This window comes from Tupaia chinensis, unplaced genomic scaffold (genome assembly GCF_000334495.1).
Source record: "Tupaia chinensis unplaced genomic scaffold, TupChi_1.0 Scaffold000175_1, whole genome shotgun sequence".
NCBI lineage: Eukaryota > Metazoa > Chordata > Mammalia > Scandentia > Tupaiidae > Tupaia > Tupaia belangeri.
In genome coordinates, this window is record NW_006159650.1 from 2802 (window position 1) to 20016 (window position 17215).

The following is a 17215-nucleotide window of genomic DNA, read 5'->3' on the forward strand; positions in this document are numbered from 1 at the left end:
TCAGGTGCCCCTTCCTCTCTTTGCCTTCTCAGCAGTAACTGAATCTACCTGCTATCAATTACAACAGCAATTTAAATCTGGTAACTGGAGTGAAAAACTTTTTCCCTCTATTAATAAAAAGAATGTGCTAAACACATGCTTTATTGCTCTCTATAGGCAGATATGGGGTTGTCCCTGTGGCTTATCATCCTCTGACTCCTTGCGCCCTGACTTCTGAGCCACCAATGTGAGCTCTTTAACTACTCCACCTGGTCAGGCCCTTTTGTGGGCAGCTGCCACCTTGAATTAACGTTTTATCTGCCTGTTTCTCATGCAAGGAGATCTAGCAATCCAAAATAGAAAAGAGACATCTGCATTTTCCCCCAGTAGCAACACAGAGAGCTGCTTCTGCCTTATTTAGATCCTACTAATATTTGGGGGAATCGTCCTCTATTTTTTGCCTGACTAGGTGCTGCAATGCCCGAGCCTGCATTCTCAGCTCGCTGGTCCTCTTGCACCATCTAGTGTATGAGGATGGAAGTGGCTCAATCTATCACAAAGTCTCATGAAGATTCAAAGATCCACCTGATATTTTTCAGGCATCAACCCAAACACTCTGGATGCTCAGATAAAAAAAAATAATAATTCATCTTAAAGGAGACGTATGAGAATGACAAGGATTTACTAATCATCCATTTGTGGGCCAGATGCTTATGTTTATCTGTTGAACCAAGCATAAAGCATTTGATCTCTGAATTCACCTGTGCTGAACATGGATTGGTAATTCAAACGATCATTTATGTAGCATGAACTTTCTACTTGACATTCTGTCTTGCCTCTGAAAACTACTGTAATTAAAAGTCTCTGAAAGCCAAAATCTTCCAGCTGGAAAAAGTTCCTATACCTTAAAGACTCAGGACAAGGAGTGTAGCAAACATTGGTCACCTGGGAGCTCTAAAACCACCAATGCCCTCTGGCACACCCCAGATCAATTAAGTAAGAACCTATGGGTATGACCCCAGTCTTGGAGCTTTCTAAATCACCACTACATGATTCCAATGAACAGTTAAAGCTGTGAATTGCTGCCACAGTCTTTACTAGGCTTAGGAGTCAAAGATACTCAATAAAATGGATCTGAGACTTGGCCTAAGCAAAGTTTACACTGCCTCTTCAAACACTCCCCTTAAATTTGACCCAGCTTCCTTAGTGACATCCTAAGTTTTCTTTTGTCCTTTTTATTTTTCCCAAGTTAATTTGTTCATTTCATGGGAGAGATAGGGGGAGACAGATATTCTTAACAGGATCTTACCATACTGTGAGCGCCCCCTGTATTCCAGCCAGCCTAGATCAAAGGAATGCCCATGGGCACACCAAGCGTACTCAGGTCTACCAGGATTCAAACCCAGGGCCTCCCTGCCATGGCGTCCTATCACCTGCACCTCCACGGCTGAGCCCCCTTTTATCTAATGGCAGTCTAGTAAGTAACTTCCTTTGGGATAAGGGCCAAGTTAAAACTGGAATTATTACTGTCCCAATAATTGTAAGCAGGTTCCCTGCAACCTGGACTTTGCCTTATCTCCAGATTCTAGACATGGTTGGGGATGGAGGAATACTGGGATCTGAGCAGTTTCCCAGGCACTAGATAAAGCTTTCAATGCTAATTGTCAGAACTCCATTAGTGGGCAGGGGCCCCTCCCAGGACAAATTCCTCAGAGATGGGAAAACAGTCTTTCTCAGCCCTCTTAAAGTTCCTACTCCCCTTTATGATGTGGGTTGTCACTGCAACCATGATGCTGTAAAACTGAAATGGGACCATTTCAGATGAGGCTGCAGGGAGAGGAAACGGCCCACTCAGATTACTGAGCAGGCCCACAGCTCGGTGCAGGAGCTGAGTTGCCCGATTCTTCAGGGCAGTCTGCCCAGAGAGATCAGGAAGGCTGCCTACCGTAGCACAAGACCAAGGGAACAAACTGCTTTACAGTGGAAGGTCCATCCTGTCCTCTGGACTGTCTCGTGAGGCAGAAACAGGTGTCACTGACAAATCGCAAAGCTGAATTCAGATGTCAGACACTCCTGGGTTCCAGTCCCAGCTCTGTGATGTGGGACAAGTCACTGATCTCTCTACACCTCGTATCTTCATCTCTAGCAGAAGATCTAAGACCTTCCGTGTGGAGCTATTGTAAAAACTCAGTGAGAAAGATGGACATAGATGCCTAACACCAGGAAGGACTCACAAGTTGTCAGTCCCTGCTCTCTTCTGAGACTGAGGATTCCACTTTTCCTTCTCCTCTGATAGCCCTGCTCCAACATTCTGTTCTTCAAAAGAATTTATCCTTGGGCAAGTTCCTCTACCTTGGATTCCTATCATCAAGGTCAAGTTTGCATAACATTACATATCCAGAACTGACCAGCTAAATCCTGGAGATCCTCCTTTGGAATCTCCCCATTGGTGGTTTGCAAGCTTAGTACAAATGGAAATCACCCTAGGGCTTTTGAAATGGTAGGGCCATTCCTGGGCCCTACTTCCCAATTCTGACTCAGTGAATTGGAGTTGGGCTCATTAAACTGGCTGTCTATGATGTGTGAATCAGGGGAATATGTTTTGATAAACATGATTATAACACTAAAGGCCTCAACTGCCAGTTAGGGAAGGCAGCCCCCACACCCTATAGCTCTGCACTTAATTGTGTATCCTGGGCACATGACTTCCCTACTCTATGCCTGTTTCCTCATCTAGAAGATATGGCTAATGATACCCTCTTGGCAGTGAGTTATCCTTTTTAAAGATAGGCTCCCTGGACCCTGTGTATGCTTGCCCATAGTGTTAACGCATATCCCTCTTTCAAAGTAGGTTGTGGGTTGTGCCTAGGGGGAGAACATCTCAAAAAAGAGGACTGTATTATCTCAGCCCTCTGAATTTCCTCCAAGGCTGACCAATCCAGCTGCCCTTTGATGTTACACCATCCTGCTCGGTTGTGTGTCTCTCTCATGGTTATGCCCTTGGTATATGAGCATTTGGAGCAAGAGGTCTGGAAAGTAGCCAAGGTTTGAATCCTAGGTCTACCACTTAGCAGTTGTGTAATCTCACAAATAACTTTACCTCTCTGAACTCTCATTTCCACATTACAAAATCAGGACACTATAATCTCAAAAAATTATAAGGCTTAAACAAGATAATAAATGGAATATGTAAGGAGAGGGCTTCTTGGTCACAGATTGGCAAACCTGGACTTTCCTGTGAAAGTGTTAACTGAAAGTGAGAGAATATCATTCTCACCAATTATGTACTAAACTTTGATTTTTTTCAACAGCTTTATTGAAATACAATTCACATACTACACAACTCACCCATTTAAAGTCCATGATCTTTGAGTTTTAGTATATTCAGAGGTCTGCAACCATTCTAACAGTTAATCTTAGAACATCATTTTCATCAAGCCAAAAATAAACTCATCTTGGGACCAGCAGTTAGCGTAATGGCTGTCGCTGGACTCCCACGGGTCAAGTCCCGGACCCGGGGCTTCAAACTCACACCAGGCGCATGTGCATGCGTGCCCAAGATCCCAAGAGGAGAATGGAGGAGAAGGGATTGCGGCATGGCCATCCCCCTGGGGGGTGATTTCTCGCTTTCTGTCTCTCTGTCTCTCTGTCTGGCGAGTGCATATGCCCTATGGCAAAACCCTTTCAAAAAAAATAATAAACCCATCTTTAGCTACCGCCCTCCAATCCCTCTAGCACATCTCCTCCACCAGACCTACGCAATCACTGATCCATTTTCTTAATATATATATATATGTATGTGCCTACGCTACGGGTTTCATATACATGAAGTTATATGAAGTCTTTTGTGACTGGATTATTCATTTGGCATGCTGTTATGGTTCATCCACGTAAGAGTATATACTTCAGTCCTTTCTATGACTGAATAATACCCCACTTTACGGATATACTGCAGGTTGTTCATCCATTGATGGACATCTGGGCTTTTGGCTATTATGAATAGTGCTGCTGTGAACAATGACAAACAATGGTCAGCGGAGTGTGGCCCAGCACCTCTCTCTGTAAATCAAGTTTTATAGGAACACAACCATGAGATCTGCTTACATATCATCTTTGCAGTATAGTTTGGCCAAAGACTCTATGTCCAGAAAGTTTAGTTTTCAAGTGGCCCTGTCCAGAGCTTGCAACTCCTGGTACAGCATGTCATGAATACACTGCAGCAACTTAAAAATACAATCCACACATTGTGATTGTATTCTCATATAAACTATATACATGAACAGGGAAAGATTTTTAAGATATAATAATGAAAATGTTCTATTTTGGAACCAGCAGGTATTGTGGTGGTTAAGGTGCTGGACTCCCACATGGCTGACCGTGGTTTGAGTTCCAGACCTGGTGGTTTCCTTTCTCACTTTCCCTTCTCTCTTTCTGTCTCTCTCTGGTAAAATTTAAAATAAAATAAAGAAATAAAATAATTATTTTAAAAAAGAAAGAAAGAAAGAAAAGAAAATATTCTATCTAAGCTTCTAAAATGAGTAGGCACCATTCACTTGGTTTTGTTGAGACCCACAATGAGAAACATTGAGTTCTGAGAATAAACAGCCAGGAGGTAGAACTGAAGAACTTGGGCAACAGCTATGCTTAATGGGATGTCCCATGCATAGGACACCCCAACATCTTTGAGTCCTGCCTGTTCCTCCAGGACTTCTCCCTTCCAGGGAGTCCTCTGAAGCTACAGGCTGCTGAGAGTTGTGGAAGAAGTACCCCTTCTGCACACACTGGGTCTCAGAGGGATAAAAAATAAAACCAAAAGAATAGAGGTTCAAATATCCCCAAACCTCTAAGTCAGTGGCCCTAACCTGAAGCACAGAATCAGCAGACATGCCCCCAAAGCACAGTTGTGCTGATGGGGCTTGGCTCCCCAGGTGGAAAGGCCTGCCCAAGAGAAACGCCAGATAAAGCCAGAAGAACGATGTGGCCAAGTTAGCTCTTCTTCCCACAGTAACAAGAGGAGCCCTACCTCAGGCATGTGATGGGCCAGGAAAGGAAATTCCCTCCTCCTGGAAGCCCTGAGTGTTCCCTGGAAGGCTCTTCAATACAGGAAAGGGCTGACTGATGGCTGCCCCAGATGGGACCCAGGACTGCATGCCCATGTCCGCCACCTGCCTGGAGCCACCCACCGCCAACTGGCCCTTTGACCCAATGGTATCATAGCATCTTAAAAGCGCAGTTTCTTGGCCTTTTACAGCTGCAGAGACATATGAATAAGGATATGCAGTGACAGACCACACACAGATTCCAGCTGGCTCCTGTTTCTTCACAGTCTCCTCTCCTGACAGATCTGTACTCTCTTCGTACTTCCTTCAGGACTGCTGCTTATTTAGTAGTGTAAGAAGTGTCATTCGGGTGGCACATCCATCTTTCCTCACAGCTCCACAATTCCCAGGACCTGTCCTGCCCTCTGCAGACATCATCCAACATCCTAGGAGTGGCCACCACTCCCTCTGTGAAGAAGCACTTAATAACTTTTTATTGGGAAGAAAAAAGAAAAAAAATTAATTGTTACATAATTGTTTAATAAAAACCATTCAGTTGTCAATGAGTCTTTATAAAATCAATTTAATCCATCCAACCTTGGTTTGAGATGTTGAGTCTCACCCACCATAGGAGGTGATGAAATACATCAGGTAAAGTCAAGTAAAAGCTGTTTGCAAGCTCTTTAGGATCTCAGCAGATGCCTTGAGAATCTTTAGCTCCTCCATCCACAACATTTCCACCAAAGTTAGCTGGTTTGTCAAAGTCACTTTTTCCTCTTTCATTTGGGTAACCTGGAATTTACCATTAAATTATTTGAACTGCATGTATCTCAAAAATTTTACCATTTAAGAAAATTTTTACATGTAGGGACCAGCAGTTGACATAATAGCTATGTCGCTGGACTGCCATGTGGTCGACCGTGGTTCAAGTCCCGGACCTGGCGGCTTAAACTCATGCCGGGCGCATGTGCATGTGTGCCCAAGATCCCAAGAGGAGAATGGAGAAGGGATTACGGTGTGGCCATCCCGCCTGGGAGGTTATTTTTTGCTTTCTGTCTCGCTGTCTGTCTTTCTGGCAAGCACACACACCCTATAGCAAAAACCTCTCAAAAAAAAAAATTTTTTTTTACATGTATAGTTCAACAGCATCAAATATAATCACATTTTTGTATAAGTTGAGCACCCTAATCCAAAATGATCCAAAAATTCAAAACTTTTAAACACTAACATGACATTATAAGTTGAAAATTCCATACCTGACTTTGTGTGATGAGTCATAGTCAATATATTATAATATAAAAAGTGTATAAAATTACCTTCATAGTAGGTATGTATATATAAGACATAAATGAATCTGGTATTTAGAGTTGGGCCCCATCCCAAAGATACCACATTATATATATATATACAAATATTCTAAGAGCTGAAAAAAATATAAAATCCAAAGCACTTCTGGTCCATTTTGGATAGGGATCCTCAATCTATATAGCCATCATCACTATCCATCTCCAAAACTCTATTATTCCAAATATAAATTCTGTAGCTACTAATTAATAGTCCTATTTCACTCTCTCTCAAGCCCCTCATAACCTCTACTCTACTCTTCTCTCTCTATGAACTTGCCTGTTCTAGGTACCTTATATAGGAGAAATGGCTTATTGCATTTAGCAGAATGTCTTCGAGGTTCATTACACTGTTTTTCCCAGTCATGTTTCCATACAAATGAAATGATTTCTCATTTCATTAAAACATTTACTAAAAATATAAGAGGGTAAAAAATTAAAAAAAAAAAACTTGAAAATCTGTTACTAAGTAATCATGCAATCATTTTTAATTCTATTACTCTAAGGCATAGTTAAGAGTTTACTAAACTAAGGAGCTGGAAACCACATGCCAATCCTGGTTCAAGCTTCCAGCCTAGTCAGCCTGAAAACATGCCAGGTATGCACGTGCATATTCCAAGGATCATGCTGGCAAGCTGGAGGACTACAGAATAAGGATCACAATATGACCAAGCCCTATGAAGGGCACTAATTTCTCCTTCTCTCTCTTCCCATCTCTTGTACACATACACATGCTCCATCATGAATAAGAAAAAAGTTTAAATAAATAACAAGTATAAGCAAAGATACAGAATCAATCTAAGTGTCCATCAACAGATGAGTGGAAAAAGAATATGTGGTATATATACACAATGGAATACTATCCAATCTTTATAGTAGTTAAGGCACTGGCCTCTCACATGGCCAACTGCAGTTTGAATCCTGTACCTGGTAGCTTGAGGATCACACCAAGTGTGTGTGTGTGTGTGTGTGTGTGTGTGTGTGTGTGTATGTGTGTGTGTGTATGCCCAGAAACCCAGGAAGAGAATGAATAATTAGGGATTGTGTAGTGGCCATGCCACCAGGGACTGACTTCTCACGTTCCCTCTCATTGTCTCTTTCTCTAGTGAGCACATGTACCCTACAACAGAAACTTTAAAAAATAAATAAAAAGATTAAAAAATGGTAAGTACGTGACGTGATATTTATATATTGATATATATATATAGATATATATATATATATTATATATTGTTTGACTTACATCATTCCATAATGTAAACACATATCACAACATGTTGTACACAATAAATATGTACAATTTTTATTTGCCAATTAAAAATAAAACCTTAAAAAATGTTTTGAAAAGGTGTAGACACAATTAACACTCAAATGTAGATATTACATCAATATTTATCTATTTAAGGCAATAAATAGTGCTCTTATAAAATGCACTATTCTAAAATAAGACCAAAATAAGTAACTTGTTGATCAAAACACTTCTTTAAGAAAAGATGTCCTCTTTCAGAAACACACCTTTTCTTTTTTTTTTGGAGAGGTTTTTGCTATAGTGCACATACACTCACCAGACAGAGAGACAGAAAGTGAGAAATCACCCCCCAAGGGGGATGGCCACGCCACAATCCCTTCTCCTCCATTCTCCTCCCAGGATCTTGGGCATGCACGCACACGCGCCCGGTGTGAGTTTCAAGCCACCGGGTCCGGGACGCAAACCACAGTCAACTACATGGGAGTCCAGCGACATAGCCATTACACTAACTGCTGGTCCCCAGAAACATACCTTTTGAAGCATATCATTAGCCTCTTCTATGAAGTAATAGCATATTTTCTGGGCTATGTCCAAACTTGTCTTCTCATTTGTATCTGAAATTACTTCCCCAAGAAGTACTTTTTTCCAGCGTATACTAGAAACAAAATATCCAAGAAGATAATTTCAACAGGCTCTCAGAAAATACTTTTGCACATCAGCACACCATGCCAACACTTCTATTTTTCCAGAAGCATAAAACTCCTTCCATAAGCAGACTACCTAAAACTTTCATGCCATTGGCAGTTCCTATATGGCAGCAGGCAAGGTCCAGAAGAAAGGAGGAGGAGGAAGAGGAGGAATCAGAAATAAAAAGCAAAGAGAGTAAGCACTCTCTGCAGGCAAGGATTGAATTTGATTCTCACTATACCACTGTGTCTGGCACGTAAGTAAGTGGAGTCACATCCACCAGCTATGGGAAAGAAACAGAGACAGAACAAGAAGGCTCATCTACGGCTCAAAGGCCCAAGGAGAAAAGGTAGGAATTTCTCAAGTGATAACTTTCCTAAAAAAATGGCAAAAAGGAGGCCAGCCTCATGGGCTGACTAAGGGAGTAGATTTCTATATGGCTGACCATGGTTCGAATCCCAGCCCAGGTGACTTGATAAACATGCCAGGCACATGTGCATACATGCCCAAAGTTCCAACATAGTAGAGAAATGGAGGAGGAAGGATTGCAGCACGACCATGTTCCATTGGGGGGTGCTTCTCCCTGTCCACCCCATCCTAACTCTCTGTCTCTCTAGCAAGCACAAGCACCCTCTGGCATTTAAAAAATATGTAAATAATGGTAAACTAGAACCCATTTCACAAAGTAATGCATATATGGAAGAAGAAATCGACAGCCAAGCCCTTCTCTATATGCAGGGTGCCCCATATTATATACTACATTTCCTGTGCTATGAAGGTAGGCAGGAAATGGGACTCCAGGGGTGAAAGGGCCAGCTGCTGCAGGCAGAAAAGTATCGGTATGTTAGGATGGGCCCAAGGGAACCAAAGCTAGATGCTGAGCCAGAAGGTGGCAGAGCCAAGGATATACGTTAGGAAGAAGCATTAGCCACTGAGAAAGAAGGTAAGAGGGACAGATTTGGATGCAGATAACCTAGAAGTGGAAGTGACCCAGAAGAGAAGACTGGATGGCTGCTGCACCACCAGAGTGGAAGGACACAGAAGCCAGTTAGAAATTCAGAACAGCTGACAAGAAACAAGGACCAGGCTCAGAACTGGTTCAGGAATGACAGCTGAAATCTCAGTAATAAACAAGTTCTCAGCAGAGAAAAAAGGAAATTACCATGATCAAGCAAGGTGCTCCATGCACATTTGGCCCCCTCCACATCTATAGATTCCACATCCATGGGTTAAAAAAATTGCTAATCAAAATTTTTAAAATAATAATTTTATATATATATGTGTATTTATATATATTTATACTTATAAGTATAAATATATATAAATACATATATATCCTGGCACATCTTACTGAATGTGTAGACATTTTTCTTGTCACTATTCCCTAAACAATACAGTATGACAGCTATTTACGTAGCATTTGTACTGTATTAGGTATGATAAGTAAACGAGAGAGGACGTACAAGTACATGGAAGGATGAGCACAGGTTATAGGCAAATACTACACATGCCACTTTATATAGGGCCTTGAGAATCCTCAAGACTTTGGCATCCATGGGAGGCCTGGAACTAAACCCCCGCAGATACTAAGGAACAATTCTACAACCATTATCTAATTTAATCTTCACAACCACCCTGTAAATAAAGCATTCGACTTAAAGAAACTGAGACTCAAGAAAACTGTAGAACTGGGGCCAGCAGATGGTGTGGTGGTTAAGCCACTGGACATGGCAAACTGTGCTCAAGTCCCAGACCTAGCAGTTTGCCTTTCTTTCTCTTTCTCTTTTGCTCTCTCGCTCTCTCACTCTCTCCCACACACACACATGTGCCCTGTAGCAAAAATCTCCTAAAAAAAAATACATAAACAAATAAAATTAAATAAATAATGATTATTTTTAAAAAGAAAATCAAAGTTGGAGAACTCACCCCAAATGACAAAGTAATGAACTGAGGCAGAAATGGCATGCAAACACACATCAGGTAGAATTTCAACACATACTTTTCCTGTCACACCACTCAGATATTGAGAAATGACTCAAAAGAAGAAAGAGGCCTAAGGATGAACTCCTATAAACACCCAGGTGTTTCATTTCATTTTATACCAGGGCCAGTTTGTGGAATTTGGATACCACATGGACAACTGTGTGCTTGGAGTCCCAGCCTCGGCAGCTTGAAAACACACTAGATGTATGTGTGTGCATGCCCAAGACTGCAAAAGGAGGGAGAGAATGGAGGATAAGGGACTACAGTGTGACCATACCCCACGGGGGGGAGGGGGTGTTTCCTCATTTTCCGCCACCTCTCTCTGTCTCTCTCCAGCAAGCATGCAGGCCCTCGGGCAAAATTAAAATAAAATAATTTATGACAGGACCAGCAGATGGCATGATGGTTATGTCGCTCGACTCCCACACAGTAAACCATGATTCAAGTCCTGAGCCTAGACTCATGCCAGGTGCCTGTGTGTGCACACCCAAAATCTCAAAAGGAGAACAGAGGAGAAGATATTATGGCATGGTCATCCCTTATGGGAGATGAATGCTCAGTCTCTGTCTCTCCGTCTCTTTCTGTCTCTCTGGAAAGCACATGCATCCTATAGCAAAAATCTCTCTTAAAAAAAAATTAAAAACTGGGGGGACCAGCAGGTGGTGTGGTGGTTAAGGCGCTGGACACTCCCACATGGCCGACCAGGGTTCAAGTCCTGAACCTGGTGGCTTGCTTTCTCACTTCCTCTCTCTCTCACTGTCACTCTGTCTCTCTCCGGTCAAATTAAAAAATGAATGAATGAATAAATAAAATAAATAATTATTTTTTTTTAAAAACTAAAAATTGGGGCAAGCAGATGGTGTGATGGTTACGTCGCTGGATTCCTACATAGCTGTAGTAGTTCAAGTCTCAGACCTGAAGGCTTGAAATTCATGCCAGGCACATGTGTGCCCAAAATCCCAGGAGGACAATGAAGAAGAAGGGATTGCAGCATGGCCACCCCCCCAGGGGTAGATTTCTCACTTTCTGTCTCTTGTCTCCCTCTCTCTCTCTCTCTGGTAACCACACATGTCCGATAGCAAAAATCTCTAAAAAATAATAATAATAATAATTATGTTGAAGTACTACAAAGAACTCATTCCTTGTCTCAAGGATTTAAGGAAGTTTTACATGGGTATACACAAGATAAAACAAAATGTAAGATGAATAAATGGGGAAAACAAGATAAAGAGAAGATGAGAAAAGGAAAGATAAGACACCCAGGAATGAGTCAGTGGTAAATTGCATGCCTTAAGATCTTGTAAGTTTGGGTGGACCACAAATTTGCCTCTTGAGTTTTCTGGCAATCAATAAAAAGAAGAAAACATATCAGTTAGAGAATTTATAGTGTCTGTAAAATAAAAACATCATCTGCTGAGAACACACACAACTACTATGGTGTTGAGACCAGGGAGAAATCTTATCTCCTGAGTCCCTAGAGAAGAAGAAGCTAGCAGTATCACAAACAATAACGAACATGAAATGAGCATCACCTACGTCCAGGCACTGAGCTAACAGCTACTCGAAAGCATTATCTTATTTGATCCTAACTGTTGGTGGCTAGGCTTCTCCAGCTTCCAGCTCTCCCCAGAGACTGGGCAGCAGTGGGATGGAAGCAGTGCTCCCTGACAAGGCCCTGGGTTGAAGGGGGTCCCTTGTAGGGCACAGCGCAGCCCAGGGTGCTGACAGGAGCTGCGGAGGTGAAGGAGGGGCTAACTAATACAGCCTCCCCAGGATGCAAGTCTACACCAGGAGCTCCTCTCCTTGCCTCCCCCATGGGAAAAATCCAGGCTTTCTTCAGCAGTATGCCCAGGGTAGGCCCCAGTGGGCCCACGGCTAGAGGCTCCACTTATTCCAGAAAAAATCTACTACTCGGAGCTCTCCTCTGAACGGTGCCACTGCTCACACTTTTAAAGTATTGACCCTGTGGGGCCAGCAGGTCACGTGGTAGTTAAGGTGCTGGATTTCCACATGGCCAACCACCAACCCAGTCTGGATGAGACAGTGTGAAAAAATCACACTAGGTTCATGTACATGCGTGCCCAAAATCCAGAGAGAAGGGACTGTTGCATGGGAGTAATTTCACACTATCCCTCCCTCTGTCTCTCTCTGCTGTCTCTCACATGTGCCCTATGGCAAAAAAAAAAAAAAAAAAAAATTAGACTGACCCTCAACAGCAAGCACCAGGTCACCAGGGGAAATATCTGAGTAGAGATTTGCAAACTTTCAGAATCTTGTACTCTGAATATGATTCTAAAGCCAGAATTCCAGAAACGGTGAAATCTCAGACACGGGCCCAGTGCTGTGAAACGGCAGTAACACAAGAGCCCTGCAAGGCTGGAAGCTATGTAGCCAATTGCACGCTTGCCCAGGTTAGTCTGAAAACAGGCCAGACACAGGCACCCTGGACCCTGAGGACACAGTTGACAAGCTCTTGTCGAAGGTTCTTCTCTCGCTCTCAAAAGCATGAGGATATACTTACTATCATTAAAATTTTTAAAAAGGGTCAGCAGGTGGTGTGGTGGTTCTGGCTACTGGAGTCCCACATGACCAACTGCACTTCAAGTGCCAAACCTGGCAGCTTGCTTTCTCATTCTCTCTCTCTCTCTCTCTCTCACTCGTGAGCATGTATGCCGTATAGCAAAATTTAAATTAATAATATTTATTAATTAACCTTTTTTAAATTAATTAAATTATTTCAAAAACTTAGAAGTAAAACATTCATTACATAGGCAAGTTGTTTATGGGACAAGCAAGTTCAATATACAATGACATTTTTTTTTCTACTCAAATTGAGTATTGGAATGCAGGTCAAAAAAACTCCAAAGTCACATCTGGATTATAGCAACAGTTTAACGGCAACATGTGTGGAACTTACAATTCTTTGGCTTCCAGACATAACAGTTTAAGGGCTGTTAGTAACCTCCAAGATGGTCCATCCCATCCAAATGTCAAATTTCTAAAATAGAAAAAGAATGACAAAGCCATCATTTTTCAGTACTTCTTGACACCATGCCTAATGGCTGAAGAGCCGAACACTGTTTTATTTTTTAATATATATTTTATTTTAATTTTTTTATACATTCAATCACATACATTACTTGGCTTACAAAGTGAATGTTCCAACATGAATATATTTCTCACTAGTTCAGTTGGGGATACTATACACATTATTGTCAACAGATAATAACCCATTTCTGTGTCCCATAAATGTCTTGCCTTTTTTTATTTCTCCTTAATGTCTTTCCTCAGACTCTCCTCCTTCTCCCACCCTCTTCCCACAATGTCTCCAGTATCTGTAACCATTTTCTATGTTTCTATATCCTCTAGTCTTTCAGTTTCAGCCATAGAGTGCAGGTTGCTAAACATATTATTGTCAATCTTAGTTGAAAAGACAAAGGAGAAAAAATAAATGCACAATACTAAAGAATAAAGCCTAAGTAACAAAATTCCCTTTGTGTTTGAAAAAAAAAAGGGGGGGGGAAGCTATTTTCCAATCAACTCCAATAAGAAGCTGAACTTGCATGAGGGAGCCACAGATAGTGAGTACAGACCACAGATCCATACCCACTCCTCTCATAACAGTGAGATGAATGACAAATTTGGATTATCCTGGGGATCAAACCAAAGGCTCCCACCACAGCCAAACTGCCTTCATATTATTGCTGGATTATTTTTTAAAAATATATTTTTATCCAGAAAAGAATATATGAAAAGGAGAACAATGAACCCTGTTTATCTCATCTGATATAGAATCACCCAGTCTTCCCACCTACTCAAAAGCCTCTACCATGTTATCAAATGACTGGGTTCTCCAATAGGCCAGCCTGGCCTGCAGGAGCCCAGTGTCAGCCCACCTGACCACGTGGTAAAGACAAATGAACCCTAGGCCATCAATCAATACCAGGTCTCTATTTGGTGCAGTAATTTAATATTTCAAGCTTGTATCTTATGTCCCCAAATTAGTTTCTTAAAAGTGTCTTACACTCCCTTATGTCCCATATCAAGCATGTATTTACTGCACATAGTAAGTGCTCAATAAATACTTCCCTGTCAGCTGACACAGAGACAGAAGGGGTCTCACACCTATGGAAACCCTAACCCTCAATTTTCTCATGAAAAGGAATAAATTTAAAAGAAAGAGAAATACTTACTCAATAAAGCCATGATCCTTCAAAATAGAAATCTTTTTCTTCATCTGTTTATCTTCTGATGGAAGATATTTAACAAGTATATCTATATTTTTTAAAAAATCAGACTAAGATTTAGGATATAATTCAGACAAAAGTGGGTCAACTCACTTTTCTTCCTGTTAATAATCAAGACACATAAACAGTTTCACCAAATTTACACCAAAAAAATCTATTTTTCAAGATCATTTCAATGAGATCATTATTTAGCCTCTGAAAAGCTGTATGAATTCCAGGCAAGAGACAAAACATCCACAATTTCAGTGCATGTTCCCACAAAACAAATCAACCAACAAGATCAAGTAATTAACACATGTGCACAACTGTTGGAAAATTACAACCAACAGAAATATAGGCTCTGTGAAAACATGAGAAAAGGACTTAATATTGTGTTTTAAAGACTAGAATTCAAAAGAGTGGCAACATAATTGCAACCATAAAAAACTTGAAGTAAATATGCACAGATTATCAAAGCTACTTGGGGAGGAATAGGGCAATGAGGAGTTTTTTCTATTCTATTCGTAAAATGTATCAATAACCAAAATGTAATTTTTGTACAAATTAATTTATTCTATAAATTATATTTCATGGCCATCAATATTAGTTATCAGGATTCTGAATACATCAGGTTTACTCAAAACTAGTTTTTTTGAAGAGACAGCAAGTTCCAGTTTTTGCTTTTCTATTATTTTGAGAAATAACATTATTATTCCACCTACATATCACTTTGACCAAGTTTCTATTTCCATTCAAACTTACATGAAAATTATCTCAAGTCATGCGCTTGGTAAACCTCTGGCCATTTCCCATGGCCTAGAAATCTACTTCTCTGCTGCTTCAGAAGGAGAAAATATCAGTCTTCTGTGTACTGTTTTTAATACTATTTTTGGAATTTTCACACCATATATTTAATGACTAAATTATTACTTGAAAATATTACAGGGTGAGTATCCCTTTTCCAAAATGCTTGGCGGGCTAGCTGATGGCACAGTAGTAATATAACACTTTGGGATGTTGGACCAACACGGAAACGTCCTGGTTTACAGCCTGGAACCCTCCTGTGCACACCAGACATGCATCCTTGATCCAGGCTGGCTAAAGCTGGGGGTAAATCGTGGTGTAAAGACTGTTGAGGATGTCTGTCTGTCTGTCTCTCTGAAAGAAAGCAAGCTTTAAAAAAAAATGCTTGTCACCAGAAGTGTTCTAAATTTCAGATTTTTTAGATTTGAAGTATTTGCAGATACATAATGAGCTATCTTGGGGAAGAGACCCAAGTCTCAGCATAAAATTCATATATGTTTCATATACACCTTATTCATATACACCTCATATATACATATCCTGATAATTTTATACCATTTTTTTTATTTTCAGAAAGGGCACACACTCATCAGAGACAGAAAACACTCCTCCATAGGGAATGATCATACCACAATCCTTTTTCCTCCCTTTCTCATCCCATTAGGATTTTGAGCATACACACGCATGCATCCAACCTGTTTTTCAATCCTCAAGGTCAAGACTTGAACCATAGTTGTCCATGTGGGATCTGTCTCTCTATACACAGGGCTTAACCACTGCACTATGAAGCTGGTCCTTATTCGGTATTTTTGTACTGCAGTGTTTTGACTGTAATCCACCACACAAAATCAGGTGTGAAATTTTCCACTTACGGTATCATATTGACACTCAAAAAGCTTCAGAATTTGAATTTTCAGAATGAGGATGCTCAATCTGTAATGCTAATGGTGGTGGCTAGTTAGGAGATCATAAAAGAACACCAATGAAATCAAGATCTCATCATGGCAGTTAACTCCAATGGATTTATCTCTGCAATTAGCTCGTGTTTTACACACAGTAGGTGCTTAATAAATATCTTCCATGTTGTTTCCTAATCCTAGTCTGTGTTTAGTGATAGTAATGATGTCTCGGTACAAATATTTCTATTTCTTCACATCTATTAATATTATACTTATTTTTGTATCAATGTTCCTTTTCTTCCATTCTATCTTCTGCCATAATATTGATACAATACAACTTCTTTCAGTCTTCTTGTCATGAGTATCAATCAAAGTCTGGTTGTTTTTACTCAAATGCTGAAATTATACACTCAGTGTAGGTCACCCTACTAGGAAAAAAATAAATGGTAGATGCATGTGTTTTATGCTCTTGCTATTTTAATTAAAACTGAAGATAACTACATCTCCAAGTGGAAGATAGAAGTATATCATCTTAATAAGAACAAAGTTGATCCCAACCTGCTGAGACATAAACACAAGCATGAGGATTATGAGTGGAAACAAATCCGTATTCCAGGAGCAGCCGCTGGTTATCATGAGGACCATAGCAGATGAACACCTCTTCATATTTTCTATAATTTGAAGCCGCTTGAATTTCGTAACAGCGAGTTTCCTCATTAAATGCTGCTTTAACCTAGAAAGGAAAATTGTTAGTTTGTTTTTGTTTTTGTTTTTGTTTTGGAGAGGTTTTTGCTATAGGGCGCATGCACTCGCCAGACAGAGAGACAGAGAGACAGAAAGCGAGAAATCACCCCCCGGGGGGGTGGTCACGCCGTGATCCCTTCTCCTCCATTCTCCTCTTGGGATCTTGAGCATGCACGCACAGGCGCCCGGCGTGAGTTTTAAGCCACCGGGTCTGGGACGCGAACCGCGGTCGACTACGTGGGAGTCCAGCGACATAGCCATT

At 40.9% G+C, this 17215-nt stretch overlaps 1 protein-coding gene across 6 annotated transcripts in view; it reads right to left on the bottom strand.

The window, feature by feature from the left end:
* Window positions 1-4730: 4730 nt before the first annotated feature.
* SETD4 (SET domain containing 4) overlaps window positions 4731-17215 on the bottom strand; it is a 28201-nt gene continuing 15716 nt past the window's right edge. For 4 of the 6 annotated variants that reach the window (XR_334219.3, XR_334220.3, XR_334218.3 and 1 more), the window contains 6 exons: window positions 16768-16942; window positions 14474-14555; window positions 13198-13278; window positions 8142-8265; window positions 5616-5810; window positions 4731-5507 (listed from right to left, as the gene is read on the bottom strand). Coding sequence is in view for 2 of the 6 variants with exons in the window: in XM_014586943.2 (XP_014442429.1) it covers window positions 5676-5810; window positions 8142-8265; window positions 13198-13278; window positions 14474-14555; window positions 16768-16942 (597 nt within the window). In the remaining 4 variants the exon portion in view is untranslated. Of the gene's footprint in view, window positions 5508-5615; window positions 5811-8141; window positions 8266-13197; window positions 13279-14473; window positions 14556-16767; window positions 16943-17215 lie in introns of those variants that run through there. The other 2 variants (XM_014586943.2, XM_027770946.1) reach the window with 2 other exon arrangements.